We start from the raw sequence: 21,694 nt of genomic DNA, 5'->3' as shown, positions 1-21,694 counted from the left end.
TTCCCTGTGACAAAGGAAAAAGGCTGCATCTTGAGTATTTGTACCATGAAAGCGGAATTCAAGCCTGGAACTCAATCCAGGGCATGAAACTCTGGTCTGGATCTTTCTAAGCAGTCAAGACCGAAGAAATAGTAACCCCAAAAGCATTACGTCCTGCCCATCCTTTGTTGAAATGACAACATGGGCCAGACCCTGAGGGAGGAAAGTTCCAGAATTGGTTCTGTTCCTTTCCCCATGACATCTATTATTAGAAGTTCCCACTCACACTGACTGTCTAAAGTCTGCCCCCTGAAAAGTGAGCCAGGACTTGTTGGGCAGCAGAGCCAATGCCTTAATCATTTCAATACCGTGTTTGTTCTGTAATAAGCACCTTCATGTACATGGCACTGTGCTAGCAGCTGTACAGAATTAAAACTAAACAAAACCCCGTCTCTCCTCTCCAGGAGACTTCACTCTAAAGTATTAGGCAGTACACACAAAAAGAAGAACATGCATTACAGCGGGGCCAGGAGAAGAAAAGAAGAAAAGAAAGAAAGAGTCTGCCACAGCACAAAGCAAAGCATTAAAATCACAGGTGCATACATTCATTATCAGTAAATGAGGTGGCAGGAACAGATGCTGGAACTAATGAAAGAATTAAAGACCCCCTCTAAAAGGAGAAGTTGAGGAGTTCCCTCCTCCTGCCCTACAAAAATGGTCCAAGTGGAAAGTTGTGGAAAGAGATGCTGAGAGGCCAAACGTAAAAATTGTCACTAGATGCCACCCTATTTGTGCCATCTCAGCCTTTGTGCATTTATCTATTCATCTTACACAGATTCTAACCTCCTTCTTCCCACAATTAACTCTGGGGTTTAGGTCAATTTTGGTTTACCATCAGCTTACCATTTCCCCCTGGACATTGCATTAAATGCTAATGGGGAGGGAACGTGCCTGCTAATTCCAATGTATTATACTCTCCCAAGTGCTTAGCATGGTGTTCAGCATATGGTATGTTCTCAGGAAGTGCCATTTTAGCTTTTTTTTTTTTTTGGTGTTATTTTTGAAGTGCTTACTATGTGCCAGGCAGTGTTCTAAGCTCTGGGGTAGAAACATGATAATCAGGTTGGACATGGTCCCATTTCCCATTTTACAGATGAGGTAACTGAGGCACAGAAAAGTGAAGTGACTTACCCAAGGCTACACCACAGACAAGTTGTGGAGCCAGGACTAGAATGCAGGTCCTCCTGACTCCCTGCCCCATGATCTAGCCATCTAACCATTAAGCTATGCTGCTTCCCCGGCCCTTAGTACAGTACCCTAGTGCTTCGTACAGTGGTCAGTATATAGTAAGTGCTTAACAAATACCATAATTATTATTATTAGGGTACATTCCTGAAGGCAGGTGTTCCATCATTTACTTTTTCCAAACCACCTAGAGCAGCACCTGGCATGCGCTAACACTCAATCAATAGATGAATCTGAGAGCTGCTGTTGGAAGAAGCAAACTGTGTTTTCTGAGGCACCAAAGCTCTAACTGTCAATGCACAACTGTTCAGATGTTAAACATCCACCACAAGGACAACCCTGAGATGAGAAAGGGCAAAATGCAAACTGATTTTCAATTTCTATGGCTTGCAGCTGAGTCTTATAACCAGGTTTCCCAGCTGGCTATCAATTGAGAAGGAAATAGCAGGCTGCACCACTGAAGGGGCTTTTCATTACATCCCAAAGGAAGCACCCAGGTACGCACACCTGGAAATACTGGAAAAAAATAGCTTCCTGCTGCCTGGCCATTCTTCTATAGTGAGAAAAAGTACTCCGTTCAGTGGGTTGTGTTTGAATAGCTGGATCTGTTTTGAGAGCAACAGCTACTTTATACCTCGGGGAATTTCTTCTTTTGGCTAGGCAAGACACACTCAGGTGCTGTGTGGGAGGGAACTCATGCAAGTCAGAGTCACCGACAGGAAAAGCCGAGTTCTAGGAGTGGTTTGGGTGTTGGGGATTTAGGTCTCAACAGGAAGAGGGATTTGCCAAATATCATCTGGACAGGATTTAGTCCTTTCAAAAGGGGAAGCTCCCCTAAGGTCACAGTAGAAAAAGACCATTTTTTCTCCCTTCTGGTTAGTGAGAAGCAGCATGGCCTAATGGATATTGCACAGGCCTGGGAGTCAGAAGGTCATGGGTTCTAATCCCTGCTTCACCAGTTGATTTACTTGATCTGGAAAATGGGGATTGAGACTGTGAGCCCCACGTGGAACAGGTACTGTGTCCAACCCTATCTGCTTGTATCAATCCCAGCACTGAGAACAATGCCTGGCACATAGAAAGTGCTTAAAAAATACCATCATTGTTATTATTAGAAGGCACATATCTTCAATAAAGCATTTCCATAAAGGGAAAGTTTCCTCAATTCCAGCTGAGAGAACAGGCACTGATTAGCTCAAGTGAACCACAAAAAACATTCCCATTATCCCTATCTCTGGGCATTTCTACTGCACCCTCCCCAGCATAGTACTTTGCTCTCAGGAGGAACTCAATGAATACGAATGGATGAACTATAGGGCTTGAGTGACTGAAAATGCATCAGCATCTTGGGAAGTTTTTACCTCTCACTATATGACAATCTTTCATTTCTATTTTCCTCTCACTTTCTGATTTCAATGGATGCAGCCTCAACCCAAAGATGCAAGATTTGGGAAATAACAATTCTGCATTTTGTAATCTTTAATAATGTCCCTTTTCAGATGGGAGAATCTTAATGTTTTCAGTTATCCACATATAAAAGCTTCACTCCCTTGGTTATTTTGGTGGCCTTTCTATATATACCACATCCACCTCTGTTATATTCCTCTTAAAACATGGTGCATGCAATCTTTCAGGTGTAAAGTTTACTGAATGGAAAAACAATGCTTTTGTTGTGTTGTTTCCCAGTTACTTCCTATTGCCTGTGGCAAGTCAACTAGGCCAATGTTGTGGAATCACAGGGACTTTGCCTGCCTCTGTAGTTGACTGATAAATTGATTGAATTTCAGTCAATCATATTTATTGAGTGCTTAGCTTGGGAGACTACAACATAACAATATGATAGACACATTCCCGTCCCACGATGAGCTTACAGTCTAAAAATCAACACATATGTCACTTGAATCATTCACTATTTGTCATCTTTAGGGTCTTGTGCCACTGCAGGTCCTTAAAACTCTGACTTACATTAAGGTTATGTTTATGTAGACTAAATGTAATTTATTTTCCTTTCCAGGTTATGCATTGATCATCAACCAGAAGGGAGAAAAAATAGTCTTTTTATCAGCGATATTCTGCATATCTTAAATCAGAAGAAACTTCAGGTAAGGACTATCCACTCACTAAATCCATTTCCAGGAATGATATCTAAACCATACCTCAGAGTCCTGGGAAAAGAAGATGTTTAGACTTGTACCAAGGTCTGTGATTTCCCACTGCTGAAAATATTTTCTTTCCTATTATTTTTGTTGATTGAAAATGCAGCTTGATATGAATTTATGACTAGAGACCTTTCTCCTGTTTAATATAAAATGAGAATTGATTTCGGGTTTCCAATAGGCAGAGGAGAATGATTTTTAAAAGATCGCTGGAAGAATATTACAAATTTAATTCTAATCAGGAAATTTTGATAAGGAAGAGACACAGAAGGAACATGCTGTAGCTGCTTTTCAGCTGATAATTTTGATAGCACTTTTAAAATTAAGAGGGAGCTGAAGTTAATTGTAAATCATTTAGAGGATCATCTGAATGGGCAATTGAATCCACAGTGTCTGAGCTTTGTTCTTCTCAATGCTACAACTTGCCTCTCTCCTGGTAGCATAATTTGATTCTGTCCCATATTATCAGAATGGATAAAAATTAGCTACCTACCACAAATATGTCAGCCATGTCACTTGGATTTCCTTTCTATAACAGCCTCTCTCAGTTTCTAAACTAATATAACTCTTATAATCAGTTAGATAATTACATCCTTTCACTTTTTCCACTACCGTCCCAGAATTGATACTTCAGATATCCACAAAGAATAACATCAGGCAGAAAACAAAATGTCACTGGGTTTAGTCAATTTTTTTTCCTATGGAGCCGATATTTTGTTCACCCGCCGTATGGAGCCGAAAGTGAAACAAAATCTATCTTTGAAATGGAAATGGATGGAGGGTTCACATAGAAAATTCAAACCAGTCAGAAAATAGCAAATACCGAGAAACTAAACCAAGTCTAATCGACTATCAAAGGCCACAGTCAATGTAACAGCACAAGAAATTGATTTAAAACGGTATTTATCTGCATTTTTATTATCCAGGATTGCATCAATAGTAGTTAGAAACATCATTAAGGCACTTGGAGTGAAAATGCCTCTCGGTTGCACTGTTTTCCTGGGCCGCTACCCCAGTGGGATATCTATCTTTTCTTGGTATTTGAGGACAGTCTCCTCAGGTGCAGGCTAAATAATGGGGTTGGAAACAGAATGGGAGGGAAAACGAGGGCTCAAACTGCACCACCAGAGAGGCAGAGAACTGTGGCTAAATCTTGTTAAATGAGACTTAGGGATCAGCTAGATGGAGTCGGCCTTCACAGATATCTCCCCTAAATGTTGAGGTAAGACATCTTCTAGGTCCTGAGCCAGGGACAGGTCCTGTTAAGTATAGGACAAGTTATTTTGGAGCCGGGGAGGGAGGGCTACAGGGCATAAGACTTGTCTTTTCCCATCACATATTCCCATCCATAGGGCCACTTTAAACCATTCCAAGGAATTTTATTTACATGTGACTATTCTTGGCTATCTCCATCAAATATCTACATCGGTTCTCCCATTTCTAATCCCTTGTTTATACCCTTCCTGCTACCTGGAACGACCTCACTTCAAATGTACCATACTATAACTTTTAGCTACTTCAAAGTCTTCCTGAAAACCCAACTCCTTCTCCAGGAGGCATTCTCTAAATAAGCTCCACTTTCAGAGGGTGCATGGCTTGGTGGAAAGAGCCCAGGCTTGAAAGTAAGAGGTTATGGGTTTGAATCCCCACTCTGCCCCTTGTCAGCTGTGTGACTGTGGGCAAGTCACTTCACTTCTCTGTGCCTCAGTTACCTCATCTGTAAAATGGGGATTAACTGTGAGCCTCACGTGCGACAACCTGATGACCCTGTATCTACCCCAGTGCTTAGAACAGTGTTCGGCACATAGTAAGCACTTAAATACCAACATTATTATTATCATTATTATTCATCCCAAAGCAGCCTGTAACATTACATTTATGCAGAGTCCTGACATGAATTTATACTTCTGCTATTCACAGTATTGTTGTTCTAGCTATCATTCCAGAAACTGGTAAAGTAGCTTGTGTGCCAATCTACCTATTAGACTGTAAGCTTCTTGAGGGCAAAGACCACATTTTTTACTCTCTTATAGTCTCCCACATGCACTATGCCATGCTTTAGACATGGTAGGCAGCAATAAGATTGATTGATTGTGAGAATGAGGTAAATAATATCAACCAATTTGCTTTAAGTGTTTCTAATTAAGAGGGAACTCTATAAGCAGCCAAAGGCAGAAACTCATTATTTACTAACTTGCAGTATATATCTGTTAAATCAAATTTGCCAAGAGACATACAAGCTATGGAATTCCTGGGGAATCTGAGAAACCCAGGGCTTAGAGTGTTGAGTGAACAGTAAATGCTTAATAAGAATAGCAATAATAATAATAATGGATTGTGGTATTTGTTAAGCGTTACTATACACCAAACACTATACTAAGGGCTGGAGTGATACGAGATAATCAGGTCCTATGTGGGGCTCACAGTCTAAATAGCGGGGAGAACAGGTATTGAATCCCCATTTTTCAGATGTGGGAACTGAGGCACAGAAAGGTTAAGTGACTTGCTCAAGGTCACACAGGAGATAAATGGCAGAACTGAGATCATACCCTAAATCTAGGAGATTAGAAGCTAGAGAAGCAGCATGACCTTGTGGATAGAGCACAGATGTGGGAGTCAGAAGGATCTGGGTTCTAACCCGAGCCTGCCACTTGTCTACTGTGCAGCCTTGGGCAGGTCACTTAATTTCTCTGGGCTTCAGTTACCTCATCTGTAAAATGGGGATTAAAACTAAGAGCTCCATGTGGGACATGGTTGTGTCCAACCTGATCATCTTGCATCTACCCCCTTTAGTACAGTGCCTGATGCATAAGAAGTACTTAACCAATACCATAAAAAGTCTCTGTCTCCCAGGACTGTACTCTTTCCACTAAGCCACAAACAAATGTCATTACTATTAGAACTAACTCCATGATCATCCATATTTTAATCTTTATGGCTTAGCGGAAAGAGCCCGGGCTTGGGAGTCAGAAGTCATGGCTTCTAATCCGGATTCCACCACTTGCCCTCTGTGTGACTTTGGGCAAGTCACTTAACTTCTTTCTGCCTCAGTTACCTCATCTGTAAAATGGGGACTAAGACTGTGAGCCTTATGTGGGACAACCTGATTACCTTGTATCTACTTCAGTGCTTAGAACAGTGCTTGGCACAAAGTAAGCGCTTAACAAATACCTTCATCCATCAGCTACACCCTGACAGATTCAAGGTCTCTCCATAAAAGGATGTACAAAGCGAGGCTTAATTTCAATCAAGACACCACCTGCCCACATCCCCTATGGGGAGATTTAATCTTTAACACAATCCTCTACTTTTTTAATCTCACCAGTTTGAAATCACCCCAGTTTGAAATTCAATATAATAATGATGGCATTATTATAATCAAGGCCTTGTGTAAATTCTTGCTTCTGAGGTTTTACGCTCATCTGTCATTCTAGACTGAAGATTCCTTTTTCATCACTATCCAGTGCTCCAACTTTACCTAATTAAAAATACAATAATAAAAAAAAGAGAAGGTAAGATGAAGCCTAGTTGGAACTGCTGTTTCCAAGCTCTGCTACAAGAAGGAAAACCAAGATCAACACAGAAAAGCTGTGAGACCAATCCACAAAAAAACCCATCTCTTTCCTTTGCCATTTCACATTCACATGGACACATTCCCTGGCCACACAAACTTACATCTAGTGGTGGGGGGAGACAGACATCAGTATAACTGAATAAATTATAAATGTGTACATATGTGCTGTGGGGATGAGGGAGGGATGAATAAAGGGAGAAAATCCAAGTGCAAGATAGATGCAGAGGGGAGTGGTAGAAGAAGAAATGAGGGCATACTCAGGGAAGGCTTTTTGGAGATGGGGTTTCTATAAGGCTTTGAAGGTGGGGAGAGTCATTGTCTGTCGTATAAACAGGTTTTCCAAGCCAGAGACAGGACGTGGGAGAAAAGCTGGTGGCGAGATCGAGGTACAGTAGATTAGGTAGGCACTAGAGGAGCGAAATGTGAGGCTGTGTTGAAGTAGGAGAACAGTGAGGTGAGGCAGGAGGGGGCAAGGCGATTGGAAGCTTTAAAGCCAGTGGTGAGGAGTTTCTGTTTGATGCAGAGGAGGATGAGCAACCACTGGAAGTTCTTGAGGTGCAGGGAAACATGAACTGAACATTTTTGTAGAAAAATGATCCAGGCAGCAGAGTGAAGTATGGGCTGGAGGTGATACAGTAATCAAAGTGGAATAGAATAAGTGCTTGGATTATTATCATTATTACTAATAATAATAATATTTGTTAAGCACTTATATGTGACAGGCACTGTACTAAGTGCTGTGGTGGATGCAAGCAAATCAAGTTTGCTGGAGAAGCAGCGTGGCTCAGTGGAAAGAGCACGGGCTTTGGAGTCAGGGCTCATGAGTTCGAATCCCAGCTCTGCCACTTGTCGGCTGTGTGACTGTGGGCAAGTCACTTAACTTCTCTGTGCCTCAGTTCCCTCATCTGTAAAATGGGGATTAAGACTGTGAGCCCCACGTGGGACAACCTGATTCCCCTATGTATACCCCAGCGCTTAGAACAGTGCTCGGCACATAATAAGCGCTTAACAAATACCAACATTATTATTATTAAGTTGGACGTAATCCCTTCCCATGTGGGATTCACAGGCTCAATCCCCATTTTACAGATGAGGTAACTGAGAGAAATGAGTGGCTTGTCCAAGGTCACATGGCAGGCAAATAAAAATGGTGGAGTCAGTATTAGAACACATGACCTTCTGACTCCCAGGCCTGTGCTCTAGCCAGTATGCCATATAGCAGTTTGGATAGAAAGAGAAGGGCAGAGTTTAGAGATATTGTGAAGGGTGAACCCACGGGATTTAGGGACAGATTGGATACGTGGGTTGAATGAGAGAGATGAATCAAGGATAACACCAAGGTTATGGGTTTGTGAGACAGGAAGGATGGTGGTGCTGTCTACAATGATGGCACAATCCAGGGAAGGACAGGTTTTGAATGGAAAGATAAGGAGTTCTGTTTGGGACATATTAAGTTTGAGTTGAAGGTGGGACATCCAAGTAGAACTGTCCCGAAGGCAGGAGGAAATGCAAGACTGCAGAGAAGGAAAGAGATCTCCTTGGACCCAGACAATTGCTCCTGCTCTATCTCTTGCTCTCCAATAGCATTATTCTTAGTCCTCCAACACAAGAACATAAGACCACACCTAATAATACTCAGCAACAGCACCAATAGACTGAATTCACCAATTTTCAAGTAAAGGTAACTCAGCTAGGAGAGTTATCAGCTGTTTCCAAAATTGTAACCACTAACAATGGGTCTACTGCCCCTTGAGACTAAGAACTCATCTCCTCCAGGAGGCCTTCCCAGACTAAGCCCTCCCTTTCCCTCTGCCCCTCCTCCTCTCCCCATTCCCCCTACTCCCTCCCTCTGCTCTTCCCCTCCCCACAGCACTTGTGCATATTTGTACATATTATTTATTACTCTATTCTATTAATGATGTGTATATATTGTGATTCTATTTATCTTGATGGTATTGATGCCTGACTACTTGTTTTGTTTTGTTGTCTGTCCCCCCATTTAGACTGTAAGCCCGTTGTTGGGCAGGGATTGTATCTGCTGCCAAATTGTACACTCCAAGTGCTTAGTACAGTGCTCTGCACATAGTAAGCGCTCAATAAATATGATTGAATGATTGAATGAGTGAAATGGCCTTTCCTTAATCTCACCTTTCTTTGTTCCTATTCTGCCTGGGGCTTTCTGAGTACACAATGGGGAAGAGAGCAGGTGTGGCTGCCAGACAGCCTGGTGATAAAGGCCTGTCTTTTTGCAAATCAACAGTTGCCTGCCTTCACCAACCATGCTTCCTGTTTACTACTGAATATCTGCCTCTTTGCTCTCAGGGATGTGCACTGAAGTCAGTGATTGGTCAATGGAACCATCAGATTAGGCAGTTATTTCTGATGACAACCTCACCTGCAACAATTTCTCTGACCTTGTCATATCCCCTTAATCCCCTCATCCTCATTCTTGTTTTCCAGTAATCCCCTCATCCCCTTCCATCCAACCCCTTCCAGCTCCCTGGAACTGCCCCCTTCCCTCTCCCCTATTCCTGTCCATTCCTGTCCATTTCCAGTGTTTCTCTTCTTCCTCCTCCCCCCTGCACCAGCCCCCATCAGCTCACTCCCATCCAACCCCCTCCCACCCCTCATACTATTCCTATCCCAATCCCCCCCGCCAAGTGCCACAGTCACATGCAGCTTGTGGAGCTCACCATTCCGTTATAGGAAAGCTTCCTTTTATCCTTGATCTCTTCCTGAACCAATCACGGCTCCTCCTCGCATTTAGGGACAACTGGCTCGCCCCAGATAGCACTGCCTCTTTTGCCGCTCTCTCTAGAGGGGGCCTCATCTTCTCTCACTTCCCAAGACTCAGTAGGAAAAAGGGAGGAGTTGATTTCCTCCTTGCTCACCATCTCATCTCTCCCATTCCTCCCTTTCCCTTCCTTTGAAACCTTATCATCTTCTTGCTCCTCAACTTCTATCACATCCTGTTCCACCCCACCTCACCCAGTCACCAACGAATACGTGTTCAATCTCTTCATGTCTCGTCACTGTACAATCTCTACCCTCACCAACTCTGAAATTCTTCTATCCGAATACAACCTCCTCATCAGCCTTCTTTCCCACACGGCCACCACAGTAAAGTTGTCCTGTTCCCCAATACAGAACTTAAATCTTTTGATCCTCTTCAATTTTCTAAAGACATAGTGTTTTAAGTGGTCTTCATACCTAAACTACCTACCCTTAATGCACAAATTAACACCCTAAATACCACCCTCTCCACAGAGCTCAACTCTCTTATTCCACTGATCTCGTACCACTAACCCACAACCCTGGATCACCTCCACAGTATGCTTCCTCTGCTCCTATGCTTGAATTGTGGAGTGCTGCTGGCAGAAATCCAGACTCCTACCTGATCTCATCCATCTTATATTCATCCTTGCCTGTTTTACTTCTACCCTCTCCTCCACAAGTAACAGTACTTTTCCACCTTTATTGACTCCAATATCCACTGCTTGTACCAGCTGTTCCAGATGTTTGACTCCCTCCTCATGCCCCCTGCCCCCTACTCTCCCCCATCTCTTTCCCCTAATGAACCGATCATATACTTCATTGATGATAGTGAAAGCATCAGGCATGATCTCCCAGAGAAAAGCCCAATGGCAGAATGGTAAAATAGGTATGAGTTCAACAGAAATAACATGGTAAGGGTTGAATTCATTTTCCCTTCATAATAATAATAATAATGATGGTATTTGTTAAGCGCTTACTGTGTGTCAAGCACTGTTCTAAGCACTGGGGGAAATACAAGGTAATCAGGTTGTCCCACATGGGGCTCACAGTCTTAATCTCCATTTTACAGATGAGGTAATAGGCACAGAGAAGTTGTGACTTGCCCAAAGTCACACAGCTGACAAGTGATGGAGCCGTGATTAGAACCCACGACATCTGACTCATGTGACAGACCACCACTCTTCTCATCTTTAAAGCCTATTTAACATGACATCTCCTCCAAAAGACCTTCCCTGCCTTAGCCCTCATTCCCCCCAACTCCATCTCCCTTCAATTTCACTCCATCTCCCTTCAGTTTCACCAATGCACTTGGATCTGTACCCTTTAAGTACTTGATGTTCACCCCATCCTCAGTCCTACAGCACTTATGTACATATTCATCATTTATTTTAATGACTATCACCTTCTATTCATGAAAATTCATGGTGGGCTGGGAATATCTATCGTTTGTGTTATATTTTACTCTAGCAAGCACTTACTATTGTGCTCTGCACACTGTAAAAATTCAACCCTTTTTTCCATCCAAACAGCTACTATGCTGAACCAAGCACTAATCATATCCTGCCTTGACTACTGCATCAGTCTATTTATCCACATATGCACACGGTAATCTCTCAGTAAATATGATTGAATGACTTAATCCATAATTTAAATGACTTTCTCTCCTTCCAAGACTGTAAGATCCTTGTGGGTAGGGAGCATGTTTACAAACTCTCTACTGTACTCTTTCAAGCACATAATACAGAGCTCTGAATACAGTAGCGCTCAATATCACTGACTGATTGTAACTCAAAGGCAAGAGTCAGTTCTTGCTCTAAAGGTGCTGCTGCACCTTTGTGGCCGAAATTAGCTATCATTCATTTGCCCCTATTCAATATGATGGTATTGGTTAAGGACTTACTATGTGCCAAGCACTGTTCTAAGCACTGGGGGAAGTACTGAGGTAACTGAGGAACAGAGGAGTTAAGTGACTTGCCCAAAACCACATAACATTCATTTCATTCATTCAGTTGTATAACAGAGAAGTGCTGAAGCCGGGATTAGAACTCATGATCTCCTGACTCCCAGGCCCATGCTCTATCCACTGTGCCAAGCTGCTTCTCTGAGATAGTAAAGGCCAAAGGTTAAATTCACTTTGTACTCCTCTTCTCATATCAACATCCTTCTCACTCCTACTCAAATCCTGGTTGGATTCTCACAGAGTATTATCACCTGTTTAAATGGTGTCAAAGAGGCACTGACTTCAAAGCAGCAGACTCTCACCTGCGGAAAGAGACTCCTTAGATCCCAGCTGCCAGCATGGGTAGCTGGTGTCTTGTCTGCACCCCATTTTTGAAAGGGGCATGCTGGGTGAGGGCATATACATTCTTTATTAAACAAATTAATACTTCACCATGACTCCCTTAAAGTGAAGGTGGGAAAATGTTGTGGACAAGTAATGATGCAAGGTGCCTTGACAACCTTGACTCCTGATTCTGAGCAGGGACTGACCCTAAACACCCAATTCTGAGCAGGGACTGACCCTAAACTAAACACCTGATTCTGAGCAAGGACTGACCCTAAACTAAACTTTTTCAAACGACTCCTTTTACCTCTAGCTTCCCTTACTTCCCGGCTTCAAGGATTCTTGGACTGTTTTCCAAAAAATCTTCCTAAATTCTAATCCTAAACTATTTTTAAAATCAGGATATCGTGTCATCTTAATATTGCCTCAACCATGACTGTTTTTGATGTAAACTGCTAGACCTGAAGCTCCTTGAAGACAGAGATTGTGCATACTATTTCTGTTGCATTCTCTCGAGCACCTACCACAGCACTCTCCTCACAATGGGTACTCAATCAATACTATTAATTGATTAGATTGCAAAGGGTAATTGATGCTATTTGTAGGAATGAAAAAGAGATTATGACAAAGTGGCAGAAACCTACAACCATCAGAGCAATAACAAAGGCTGTCCACACTCCTAAAGTTACCCTTACTCACCAATCCATAATCATACCTTCAAGTGAAAGTGCTTCAAAAAGTATCAGATAAAAAAAAAGCACAACACTGTCATTAATCAGTAATGGAATGTTGACAATAGACAAACATTTCTTCCAAGAAGAGTCATAAAGATTCTAAAAACAGTGATTAAAAATAAAAAATAGCCATTCTGATGGGTATATTTTAAATGTGATGAATAGAAAGCATAATTCAATAGTACCATGCACTCATCTATAGCAAAGAATCCCAAGACAGCTAAAGGGTTACCTGGGGAAGGTTTTTTTTTTTAAATGGTATTTGTTAAGCATTTACTATGTGCCAGGCACTGTACAAGCTAATCAGATTGGAAACAGTCCCTGTCCCACATAGGGCTCACACTCTCAATCCCCATTTTACAGATGAGGTATCTAAGGTCCAGAGAAATTAAAAGACTTGCTCAAGGTCACACAACTAACAAGTGACAGAGCCAGGATTAGAACCCATGCCCCTCTTATATCCCAAGCCTGTGCTCTAACCACTAGACAACTAGAGAAGTGGCATGGCTCAATGGCAATAGCCCGGGCTTGGAGGTCAGGGGTCATGGGTTTGAATCCTGGATCGGCCACTTGTCAGTTGTGTGACTGTGGGCAAGTCACTTATCTTTTCTGTGCCACAGTTACCTCATCTGTAAAATGGGGATTAAGACTGTGAGCCTCACGTGGGATAAACTGATTACCCTGTATCTACCCCAGCGCTTAGAACAGTGCTCAGCACATAGTAAGTGCTTAACAAATACCGACACTATTATTATTATTAGACCATGCTGCTTTGAGATTTCAAGGAGAAGGGAGCGAAGGGCTCCATTTGGCAAAAAGGAGAAGAAAGGACACTGGAGGGATTGATAAAGATACATCCTGCATTTCTGAGGCAAGGTGGTCCATTCAAGAGATGGTTGTAGGCTTTACTTAGTCATTTTCTATGCATGCCTGCTAGCATCTAAGTTGCCATAACATACTAGAAGGCCTGGCCACAATCCAACTAATTAATAATCAAAATCAAAACAGGGAATAGAAAGGGACATGCAGAAGTTTGGCATTCACATTCTGTGAGAAAATCCATTTTGTTCTGTTACCGCATACTTATTTCTGGGCAAATTCCCATAGCACTCATCACACATTATTGTGGTGTCTAATGGAGTGGACCCAGTTAATGGACAAACAGCATATAACATTCTCACTAATCGATCTGGGGAGCGATAGCTGCGTGGATCATTTGGTAACAACCTCTCCGCTCGGCTGAAGGCAGGGAGGTCCAATCTCACACAAGATTTTAGTCTAATTCAGGCAATTTGGCTGGGTGCATATGGGATCTTAAAGGACAATGCATTGAGAGGGACCAGTGATGAGGTAGGAGGTTTCAGCAAGGTTTTTGCCGATCACCCAGTTGGGAGTTTATGGACTTCTGCTGTTTTTGGAGGAGAGTAAGAAAAAGCAGGACACATTAGTGGTCCTAGTTCCTAATAACAGAATGGGAGAAGGAGATATGCGGGACAGGGAACGTGCCTACCAAGTCTTATATCGTACTTATATTGTGCTCTGCCCAAGTAAGTGCTCAATACATATCACTGATTGACTGATAGGAATCTGCAGGATTGGAAAGCTACAGTGGATTGGAAGGACACAGTATGTGGGAAATATCAAGGAAAATATAGATGAGGTAGTGCATGTTCATATAAAGCCAAAATACATCTGGATTGTATCGATGAGAACAACAGAAATGTTGACACCACTTTAAAATGATATTTTCTTTTCTCTGTTTTCTTGGTCTAGTCCCCATACGCACAATACACATGGGGCTGCAGAGAAGGGGAGGGAACAGAGAGATGTGGTCAGCACAGGAGCCAAGGTGGTTGAGGCACTGGGTCTGACAATTAATAATAATAATAATGATAATAACACCAGACAGAGACCACTCAGGCAGCAGAGACAGGAATGGGTCAGAGGTTTCAGGGTGAGAGAGACAAAAGCTCAAGGGAAAAGAGCCAACTAGAGAGAATTTTAATAATCCAGCAAGGAGTTTGAACAAGCAGGTATAAAAAAGGAGAGAGAACTAAATCTTAGATCCTCATGTTTGACACACTATATGAGAAACAGTGAGCCCTAAATGGTTAGAGAACGGGCCATGGAGTCGGAAGGACCCAAATTCTAATCCCAGTTCTACCACTGGTCTGCTGTGTGACCTTGGATAAGTCACTTCACTTCTCTGGGCCTCAGTTACCTCAACTGTAAAATGGGGATTAAGACTGTGAGCCCCATGTGGACAGGGGCTGCGTCCAACCTGATTAGCTTCTATCTACCTCAGCACTTAGTACAGTGCCTAGCACATAGTAAGTGCTTGATAAATACCATTACAAATCAGATTTTGATCTCCCAAACCAAGTGGACCAAATTGGCTTGCCAAAAAGAGTCCCTAGTCAGTCAATCATATTTAGTGAGCCCTTACTGTGTGCAGAACACTGTACTAAGCACTTGGGAGAGTACAATATTAACAGAGTTCATCTATGCCATTTTTGTATAGTTTGAATTATTAATAAATCATATTTGTGTGCTTACTTTGTGCAGAACATAGAACTCAGAATTCGGGAGATTACAATACAGTTGGTAGACATGATCCCTATCCTCAAGGACCTTACAGCCTAGTTAGGGAGACAGACAATAAAATAAATCAGATGTGAGAGAAGCAAGGGAATGCAGAGGGGGAGGTGGGCATGCTGAGTACCTAAGTGCTTAGGGAGCGGGACTAAGTGGACAGATGAGGTGATTGATACCCTGCAAACTGAAAGGAGTAGTGGCTTTTCATGTGATTAGATATTTAAATTCAAGAAATGATCTCATCTAATTTGATAACTCATGTCTAAAAGAGCTGCAGAAAGCAACTAGTAGTCTAAATAAAAACAGCAAGCCAATGTCGGAATTTGCCAAGCACAGCTCAATCCAAAGAAAATATCTCTGCTTCCAGATTCTGATCTACAAAAAAGAGATTTTGATTATAGGTTCCTTGTAGCAGAACCACCTTTCATTTGTGACAATGCAACTTCTAAAATGCATTATAAACCCATTTCAAAGATGTAGGGACATTTCCCTCCCTGCTTGCTAAACACACGACAGGTACACATGTAACCTACAGAGTTAAAGAACTGGAGTACCGTCACACAAAATGAAATTGAACAAAAGAGGTATTCATACTGTGTAGTGTAAATCAGTTTTGGAACATGGCAAAAATGCAGCCCTCATAAAATAATCTTTTTAACCTCAAGCCCTCAAAGCCACCTCTTATAAAGAACACACACACACACACACACAAAAGCAACCTATGAAACAAAAAGTTATCAGCTGAAGACAGTCAAGTAGTTGTCCACTTTACATGGACTTTCATCAAGACAAATTTTTCTTTGTTTCTACCGGATCCCAGGGTTAGCATTTGGTTTGGTTAATGGACAACTTCAAAAAATGATCTTTCTTCAGATATTCTAGCTAAATAGCCAATATACACCTTAAATGTTTTTCTATTTTTCACAGATTAGAGTCCAAAGCAGTAAAGGTGATTTTAAAGCAGAAGTTGATATAGGTTATTTCAAAGGACTTACCAGATTTAAGATCAAAAGTCGGTCTGCATTTTTGTCTTATTTTTTCATGGATATATAAACTTAATCTTTGTGTGTGAAAGGGTAAGGAGAACATATGTGTGTATTTTTAGTAGCAGGAGAGAAGGGGAAGATTAAAATTTCAACCTAGTTCCAATTTAAATTCCATAGTTCAATACCGTAACCACTCATTCATTTCACTTCCTTCATTTCATCGGTTTAATTTGTAGTTCAATTTCCCTCCCTAAACAGCAAAAAGCCCACACCATTTTGTTTAAAAATTAAATACAGGAAAAACTTCAGAAAGAGTCGACAGCTGACATAATAGACCATAATGGCCCTGAAACTATGTGCCTACGATCCTCTCAGAAGAATCAGAAAGGCATTCTGAGTTCATATGGCTCATTGGGTAACTCCTTAGGTAGTTTTAATCTGATGGATCTGAGTTGCTCCTCTCCAGCATTTGTTGAAATGCTTCTCGGAAGGACCATTGATTGCCACTGAGCTCACAGCCTATTTATGGGATTTCCCTCAGAAATGAACTCCATAATCATCAATTAACATTCAATTAATATCCTCTGTGGGCCCACAGGGGTCATAATGCAGACTTGGATGCCTGTGGTATCAAAGCACATTATCTCTGCCCTCTAAGAGCTTCCCATCTAGAAAATGAAGGAATGCTCTGAGCATTCCTAAAACACATGCATGACTAAAGGAAGAAAGGGTAACTTAAGATGAGTAAAGGAATAGAGAGAATTACTGGGGATACAGCTTTATGCAGTAAGTATAAATCACAATGCACACTGCTGCGTGTTTTACAGACTGTCTAGAAACCAGATAAACAAAACTATCCCAGATGTATACATAGGCTTATATGGGATCCTAGCAAGTTATGTAGAAACACATCTTAAAAAAACCCATGAATTTAAATATTTGGTTGTTTCATGAAAACAAAATCTTCATAGATTAGGGTCTTCACAGACACTTTGGATTTTTGGCAGATTCCAGTTCCCAATCCTGAATATCTACAAGTGGAACTCTATAAGAGAGAAGTTGTGGGATAACTTCCCTACTGACTGGACTTAATATTGATTTTTACTACAGATTTTTACTACCACTTCTAAATCTTATCCTACCCCACAACCAGTTTTGGTATTTAAGTTATTACAGTAAAATATAGGAAGTTTCTTGTGGCCCAGGATGCATCTGACAACCTTATTGCACTGTACTCCTCCAAATATTTAGTACAATGTTTAACACATACTCAGTGCTCAATAAATACCACTGATTAATTGGTTTTATTTATCTCCTCTAGGACCTACCCACAAAATAGACATAATGATGACTTTTAAATGAGTCACTGTGTTTTCAGAGAGTAGTCACTTGAAGGGTTGAGAACAACCCTTTCTCCTCTACTTTTTTTTTTAAAAATGACATTTGTTAAGCACTTACTATGTGCCAGGCACTGTTCTAAGCACTGGAGTGAGTACAAGTTTATCAGTTTAGACACAGCTCCTGTCCCACCTGGTGCTTCCAGTCCTAACCCCCATTTTACAGATAAGGTAACTGAGACACAGAGAAGTGCAATCTCTTGCTCAAAGTCACACAGCAGAAAAGTGGCAATGTCAGCAATAGAGACCAGGTCCTGACTCCCTGGCCCATGCTCTATCCACTAGGGCATACTGCTTCTCACTGGCTAGACCTTTATTAAAGATTTGATGAGCACATGTGAAAGGGGTTGTAGAGAATCAAAGACAGTCCCAAGAAAGGGAGGTTACAAAACACATTCTGTAAAGAAATGGCAAAGGAACTGAGGTTATTCAGGTTGGTGTTGTTCAGGTTGGTGAAGAAAAATTGTCTTCAACTCCACGGGTAGTGCCCTGACCACAACCATTCTCCACATCTATTGAGTTCTGAAAGAGATTAAATAACTTACAGGGGAGAGAGTTCAACTGGATATTTAGGAATAACCTCTTGACTTCTGAGGTGATATGAAACCATCAAATAAAAGCTCCTTGAGGGCAGGGGTGGCATCTTTTACCTTTATCTTAGGGTGTCACAACGAAATACCCCAGTACTTAGCACATAAAGGTCCTCAATGAATGTCGCTGATGATGACAGCACTAATATAATTTCCAGTAGTGGTTGTGGCCTTTCTAAACCATTCAGGAAACAATGACAACTGTTTGACATGTTGTAGACATTCACACCGTAGTTAAGGCCACATCTCTCAACATGTCCCCCAGCACTAAGGATCTATAATCCCAACCAAAAATCCACAAGCAAGAACAGCTTTGCAAAGATGTGTCTTGGAGGGTCCCTTCAACAAAAATACCAGCTGCCTTGATCCTACCCTTCTCGTCTTTGGAAGATAAGCCTGAACATGCAGACATCTCTATGATAAACCCAGGAATTTCAGAAGCCTAAGGAGGAGTTTCCTTCCTCCTTCCTTTTTTCTAAAGGAGGAGTTAGACTCCCCTTCTCGGCCCTCCAGGTGTGTAGGATTGTGCCACCAAGCTCTGCAGAAAAATTGGAATGACACTGGTTTACCTGGTACTCGTTAGGCCAGAAGGTGCTGACAGCCAGCTCAGCCCGGAGCCATTCTCTGCCTGTAGAGCCAGTCACGTTCCAAATCGGATTAGCCAGAGGACCCTTATTCACCCGCACCAGGATGTTCAGAGTTCCGGGATTCAGTCCCTGCTGGCCATAGAGGAGGTAGCTGAAGTCAATACAGTGAGTGTCATTCTCTTTCATTGTCGGGAGCTGAAGTCGGGCTTTTTCTCCAGGGTCATGATCTGAGGAGTCCACGATCATGTATGATCCTGAGAATATATTAAAGGAAGGGAATAAACACATGGAAACATTTTCTTAAAAAACAATACATTACAGAACTCAAAGGAATCTCTGGACTATAAAACAGAAATCCTGAATCAGCTTCAGATTTAACAATATAAATAGGCATTTAATATCTTTATTATTATTACAGTAATCGTTAAGCGCTTACTAAGTGCCAGGTACTTTACTAAGTGCTGGGGTGGATACAAGCAAATTGGGTTGGATACAGTCCTTGTCCCACATGGGGCTCACAGTCTCAATTCCCGTTTTGTTCACTCAATCGTTTTTATTGAGTGCTCACTGTGTGCAGAGCACTGTACTAAGCACTTGGAAAGTACAATTCAGCAATAAGGAGAGACAATCCCTGCCTACACCAGGTTTACAGTCTAGAAGGGGGGAGACAGACATCAAAACAAGTAAACAGGCATCAATATAAATTAATAGAATTATGGATATATACACATCAAAACAAGTTAACAGGCATTAATATATATAAATAGAATTATAGATATGTACATACGAGATGTTCTTCCCCTTGACTCTATTTATTGCCATTGTTCTTGTCTGTCCGTCTCCCCCGATTAGACTGTAAGCCCGTCAAACGGCAGGGACTGTCTCTATCTGTTGCCGACTTGTTCATCCCAAGCGCTTAGTACACTGCTCTGCACATAGTAAGCGCTCAATAAATACTATTGAATGAATGAATGAATACATACACCCCCAAGTGCTATGGGGCGGGGGGTAGAGCAAAGGGATCGAGTCGGGTGACACACAGAGGAGGGGGAGCTGAGGAAAGAAGGGCTTAGTCTGGGAAGGCCTCTTGGAGAAGGTGAGCCTTCACAAATGAGCACTTAGAAGAGTGCTTGGCACATAGTGAGTGCTTAACAAATACCATTATTATTATTATTATTATGAGGTAACTGGAGGCCCAGAGAAGGGAAGTGACATGCCCAAGGTAACAGAGCAGACAATTGGCAAAATAAGGACTAGGACCCATGACCTTCTGACTCCCAGGCCCATGTTCTAGCCACTGTGCCATGCTACTTCTCAGAATCATATTAGATTATTAACTTCTCTAGAGTTGTATTTAAAGATACTGGTCAGAGAGCCTTCCTTGACCTTTACTCCTTTTCTTTTTATGGTATTTTTTAAGTGCTTATTATGTACCAGGCACTGTACCAGCACTGGGGTAGATATAAGCAAATCGAGCTGGACACAGTCCCTGTCCTTCATGGAGATGCAATCCCCTTTTACAAATGAGGTACCTGAGGCACAGAGAAAGTGAAGTGATTTGGCAAGGTCACACAGAAGGCAAGTGGAGGAGCTGGGATTAAAACCCATGACCTCTGACTCCCAGGCCTGTGCTCTATCCATTACACTATGCTGCTTCTATACTGTGTGCAGAGCACTGAAGTGGGAAGCAGCACGGCCCAGTGGATAGAGCATGGGTCTGGGAGTCAGAAGGACCTGAGTTCTAATCAGCGTGGCTCAGTGGAAAGAGCACAGGCTGGGGCGTGGAGGTCATGGGTTCAAATTCCTGCTCCGCCACTTGTTAGCTGTGTGACTTGGGGCAAGTCACTTAACTTCTCTGTGCCTCAATTACCTCATCTGTAAAATGGGGATTAAGACTGTGAGCCCCAAGTGGGACAAGCTGATCACCTTGTATCCTCCCCCGCACTTAGAACAGTGCTTTGCACATAGTAAGCACTTAACAAATGCCATCATTATTATTATTAATCCCTATTCCACCACTTGCCTGCTGTGTAACCTTGGGAAAGTCACTTAACTTCTCTGTGCCTCAGTTTCCTCCTCTATAAAATGGGGATTCAATACCTGTTCTCCCTCCTATTTACAATGTGCTGCCAGTGCCTGACCTGATTATCTTGCATCTATCCCAGCATTTACAACAATGTTTGACACAGAATAAGTACTTGAATACCATTAGAAAAAAAAGTTGCAATCCTTGCTCTCAAGTATTTTACCATCTAAGGGGAGCAACCCACCTGCTAGATACAGCTCTATACACTCACACAACTGTGTTTAATTCACACACGCAGTTTTGTAACTAGTCTAGAGAAGAGGTGTTACAAACACTCAGATTTGTATTCCAGACTGACAACTGTGTCATCACCTACCCTCCTATACTTGGATTTACAATCCCTTCAAATTAAGGAATGAAATTCAACGTGTTGAATCATTAGCCTCCATTACCTGAGTCTCGCTCTTTCCTGAGGTGGAACCTCCTTAATCAAAATGTATTTAAAATTCATCAAGCTGCACCTTCTCTCACCTCTCCTGCACTCAGATTGTCAACTGGAGCTAGGTAACATGCAGGAATATATTCTTCATCTTTAGATTGACCAAGCTCTCCTTGGTAACCTCATTCACAACCTCCTAAATTGACTCCTTATGCAAAATTGCCATTTATTTTAATTCCTGTTGGGTGGGGTTATATGGCTATGCAATTATTTGTTCCATTTTCTCATAAATTGAACTAAATAATAACAATAATAATAGCATTGGTA

At 41.9% G+C, this 21,694-nt stretch overlaps 1 protein-coding gene across 11 annotated transcripts in view; it reads right to left on the bottom strand.

Annotated features, from left to right (window-relative positions):
* PTPRK (protein tyrosine phosphatase receptor type K) overlaps nucleotides 1-21,694 on the bottom strand; it is a 614,361-nt gene that overhangs the window by 355,643 nt on the left and 237,024 nt on the right. For all 11 annotated transcript variants that reach the window (XM_029054054.2, XM_029054062.2, XM_029054075.2 and 8 more), the window contains exon 3: nucleotides 18,885-19,156. In XM_029054054.2, the coding sequence (XP_028909887.1) occupies nucleotides 18,885-19,156 (272 nt within the window). The remainder of the gene's footprint in view (nucleotides 1-18,884; nucleotides 19,157-21,694) is intronic.

Source organism: Ornithorhynchus anatinus, chromosome 2, assembly GCF_004115215.2.
Source record: "Ornithorhynchus anatinus isolate Pmale09 chromosome 2, mOrnAna1.pri.v4, whole genome shotgun sequence".
Lineage (NCBI taxonomy): Eukaryota > Metazoa > Chordata > Mammalia > Monotremata > Ornithorhynchidae > Ornithorhynchus > Ornithorhynchus anatinus.
Note: the sequence above shows the minus strand (reverse complement) of the source record. Positions and strands in the feature narration are given on the sequence as shown.